At 39.2% G+C, this 4128-nt stretch overlaps 1 protein-coding gene across 1 annotated transcript; it reads right to left on the bottom strand.

Moving 5' to 3' along the window:
* Nucleotides 1–571: 571 nt before the first annotated feature.
* Nucleotides 572–3564, bottom strand: LOC146318056 (gap junction delta-4 protein-like). Its single transcript, XM_084732108.1, has 2 exons — nt 2873–3564; nt 572–1804 (listed from the first exon to the last, which is right to left on the bottom strand). The coding sequence occupies exons 1-2, from the start codon at nt 2925–2927 to the stop codon at nt 678–680; spliced, it is 1182 nt and encodes a 393-aa protein (XP_084588234.1). The 5' UTR covers nt 2928–3564; the 3' UTR covers nt 572–677.
* Between the last annotated feature and the right edge of the window lie 564 nt (nt 3565–4128).

Here is a 4128-nt window from a genome sequence, read left to right as displayed (position 1 = left end):
ACAAACCATTGCCTATCTAGCACACAAAATTATCATTGGTTTGTAATTTTCCTAGTCACCAGCTGAATGTAAGCCCAATATTCTCTCTCCTTGTAGGTCTGTTTTGGTGTCTACCAAGTCCTATAAAAGTATTGTTCTCTTGAGTATGCTACTACCAGATATTTAGATTTGATATGCTTTTAGCTGTCTAGATGTTGCTGAATTTGTCTATGTGCTATTTGGTGTTGGGGTAGTTGTTCACAGTTGGTTAACAAGAACTTAGTTTTCTATTACTGTATAAAACCAAAGCAATGAGTTAAAAGTTGCTGAAAGGCTATTTCTGGCTATCTTGTGGGTTCAACTGACCCTTCCTAAATCCAATCCTTTTTAGCTCTGTGCTTCTATAACAGTTCTAACTAGCTACATCAATCGTTACCCAGCTAATTACACCTGACAAGTGAAATTAGCAAAAAACTAGCTGGTTAATCTACATTAATTGTAAGCTAGCCAGTGTTCTGCTAACATTAGCTAACTTCATTTGTAACTATACACCCTTGACACACACGAAATGGGAGAGGAGAAGGACGACCAAGGTTCCACCAGGCTTGCTCAACTGTTCTTGGATCACAGAGCAAAAAAGTGTGAGGTAGATGCACAGTCGTTTTGACAGTGACAGTAATAAATGGCTGCTCATTCATTTACACCCATGCTCTCTTGTCTTGAGATTCATTGTTGTCAGACTGTTGGCCTGAGTTTGCCCCAGCTGGAGTGTACTGGCCCAGCTTTTTGACCCCCATAGGTGTTGTTGGCACCCTGGGGTTTGGTGGTGGTCCCCTGTCAGGGCGAGGGGACATGGGCGGTCTCAGGTGGCTGTGGAGGACGAAGTGAGTTGGTACTGGAGTGCTCATGGGAGTTGGGGATTGAGACATGTCTGTCTTAGGATCTTTGCTTTCGGGCCTCTTGTCATTAGTAGATTCGGCAGGTTTAATGATGGTTCCACCATTCACTTTTGCATGAGGAGGTTCACCATTCGGCACAACCACAGTGTGTTTTTCATCTTTGAGACCATTCTTTGAGCTTCCACTCAGGCTGATCCTGTCATCAGCAGTAGTAGTTGTAAACATGCTGCTTTGTTCTCCTTTACTCATCTCCTCCATAAACATCTCTGTTTTCCTCCTCCATCTCACCATTGCCTTCATGGAGCTCACCAGGTCAAACAAACTTAGCAGAATGGACAAGGAGGCGACACACAGCATGAAGTTGAGCATCAAGGTCTTCTCAGTCGGTCTGGAGATGTAGCATTCCACCCCAGACGTGCAGGGAGCCTCATAACAGAGGAAGCTCTTTGGCATGGACAAACCAAAGAGAAAAAACTGGCCTGCACCGAAAACCCCTTCTAGAAGGATCCGCAGAATCACAACCAGGAAGTAAGCACAATAGAAGCGTGGAACTCCCCATCCATGTGGCGGGTCATGAAGTTGAGCTTTATGTAAGGACAGTTCTCTGGAGGAGCTCGAGTTCTCAAGGCTGAAAGGTGAACCACCTCTGCTCCTGTCGTAGTAGAAACCTCCAGAATGTGGATGGGATAAAACTTTATGCATGACATAGGTTGCAAACAGCACATGGGGAAGACAGAGAAGAATAAGGTGGAAGAGCCAGAGACGGAAGACGGATACAGGAGCAAACACATCAAAACACACATTAGAGCAGCCCGGCTGGATGGTGTTGCAGATGAATCGTTCCTGCTCGTCACTGAAGAGGGTGAATCCAGCCAGCAGGAGGACAAGCAGACGTAAAACCAGCATCAACATCCACCAGGTTTTACCTGAAATGGAAAAGAGATGATCAGGTCAATGACTGTTCATTAAATGAAGATGAAACTTAAGTGTATGTATGTATTTATTGTATGTTGTTGTGGGGGTGGTGAGCTATGTTTTATAATTATGTTCTGTCATGTATAGAGCATTATCAGGTGTGCATCCCAAGAGGAATAGCTGGTAATTCAACTACAGCTAATGGGGATCTTCATAAATGAACTGAAAATTGATCCTGTAATTCCATCCACACTACCCCTCTCCTCCCCAAAAGCGGCCTTTACATCCTTTGTCATCCTTATCACCAGACGCTTGATATTCAAGTGCAAATCTCCGACACCCTCCTTGTAAACACTTTGGATAAGAAAATACCCTAGTTAGTCTGAGGTGTACAAGGAAAGGCCACATGGCCAAGTTACTTTGTGTTTTAGTACCCTATGGTATTACTTAATCTTTGTCTTGAGTTCTTTTGTCTTTTTTGGCAGTATCTGTCCTGTCCTAGCCTGGTCTTGGTTTTGTTTTACTTGTATTTTTGCTTATTACTTGCACTTTCGCTTTATCACTGTTGTATTGGCCAAACATCTGTCTGTATTTATCAAGCATGATGAAATGGTGAGGATGATGATGACGATGATGAAACAGCAGAAAACAAAAAATACATTATGATTATTTACAAAATGAAAACAAAATCTGTCACAAATATGAAACATCAAGGTCATGACAACTTCACACAGGGAAAAACAAATTTCAAGACCAGAGATAAATTTAACTATATTTGATATAATATATCATTATTCATGCATTCTTTAATGCATCAACCTTGACCACAACTTGGAGAAAGACAAGAATTGTTATTTAATATTTATTTAAGTTGGCAGCATTTTACATTTACTGAAAAATACACTAAAAAATACTGGATTAAAAATTCCACAATGTGTCATCAAAAATAATTTTACCCAGTACCAATGGATAGAAACTCAGTACTGCATACAACAGTATTATTGCCATTATATAGAAAACAAACAGTGACATAATAAAAAAGCTTGATTTCTAATAATGACAACAAAAGAAAAACTTACCCATAAAGGAAACATTGTGACTGATAGTGATGAAGAGTAGATCTGTTGCTCCCATCTTCCTTGATGTTTAGTTTTAACTCTGATCCCATAAAAACCCCAAACTCTCTAGAAAAAGTACAAGTCAGGGAGAAGTTCCTGCGTTGTTGGCTCCTTCAACACTGCTCCAGAACTGCAGTGCTGACCCTCGCAGTGCGCCACTAAATACAGTCACCTCTAATGTTTTCTTAGTGCTTCTCAGATGCCAGGACCTGTGCAGAGAGCTATTCTTACCAGGTTGCCATCAAAGCATTGTTGGGATGACGAGCTACCAGTCAACCTTACTGCAAGCTGGCAATCAAACATAGGCAAGCCTGTAATAGACGATCATAAACTTCAGAAAGCTTAAAGTCATTGGCAGTTTAATTTTAATGCCAGTGCTGTCAAACAAATTTGTCACTATTGTCATTGTTTTGTAACTGTCTGTGTTTTTGTCTGTCTTTATGTGCTTATGTTCAGTATGTTCTCTTAAATGTTTTATAAGTTGCTGTTTAACTATTTGTGCATGTTTGCTTTTCTCTGTTTTTGTATGTCTACTTAAAAGGTTTTCTATATGCCATCAACCTACTAGGGCCTACACATGAAAATTAGCTCATATGGACTCAGGTGCTCGTATTATTTAACGTGCACTGCCCCTTCTCAAATAAAATAAACACAAACACAAACAGTGATGAAATAAAATCTGCAAATCACCCAGTAAAAACAAAGAATTATTAGACAAGAGCATTTTCTTTTATTAAAAACACAAATCATCACATCCATAAATAATTCACAATGAACCTGTCTGTTTTTTTTAAACTCTTTATAATTGTACAAAGTTAATTTGCAAAATACTTATATTTTAGTGGTTTAGTTTTCAGACAAATTAGGAAAAAACATGAAGACCTGATCAGTTGTTTGCCAGAAGCAATTAAATTAAATGTACAATTGGAGATACAATTTAATCAATTTGCCAGCAGTTTCAATGCTTGGCTCAGGAGTCGGGGTATATCTTGAAAAATGTACAGCTGTACTGAAATTATTTATTTTTTAACATTTATCAATTGTGGTGTTCAACATAATGATCCTGCGATTTAAAGCAAATAAAGTATATATTTGTGGTGAATTATGACACCCTCAGTGGCTTATTTCTCTTCTTTTAGTAATCTGGACCATTTTGAATTTTGGGGCATACAAATGGCTGATGTTTTTTCCTATGGACACTTTCAAAGGACAGATCA

This window comes from Lutjanus erythropterus, chromosome 12 (genome assembly GCF_056507025.1).
Source record: "Lutjanus erythropterus isolate fLutEry1 chromosome 12, fLutEry1.hap2, whole genome shotgun sequence".
In the NCBI taxonomy this organism is placed as follows: domain Eukaryota; kingdom Metazoa; phylum Chordata; class Actinopteri; order Lutjaniformes; family Lutjanidae; genus Lutjanus; species Lutjanus erythropterus.
Note: the sequence above shows the minus strand (reverse complement) of the source record. Positions and strands in the feature narration are given on the sequence as shown.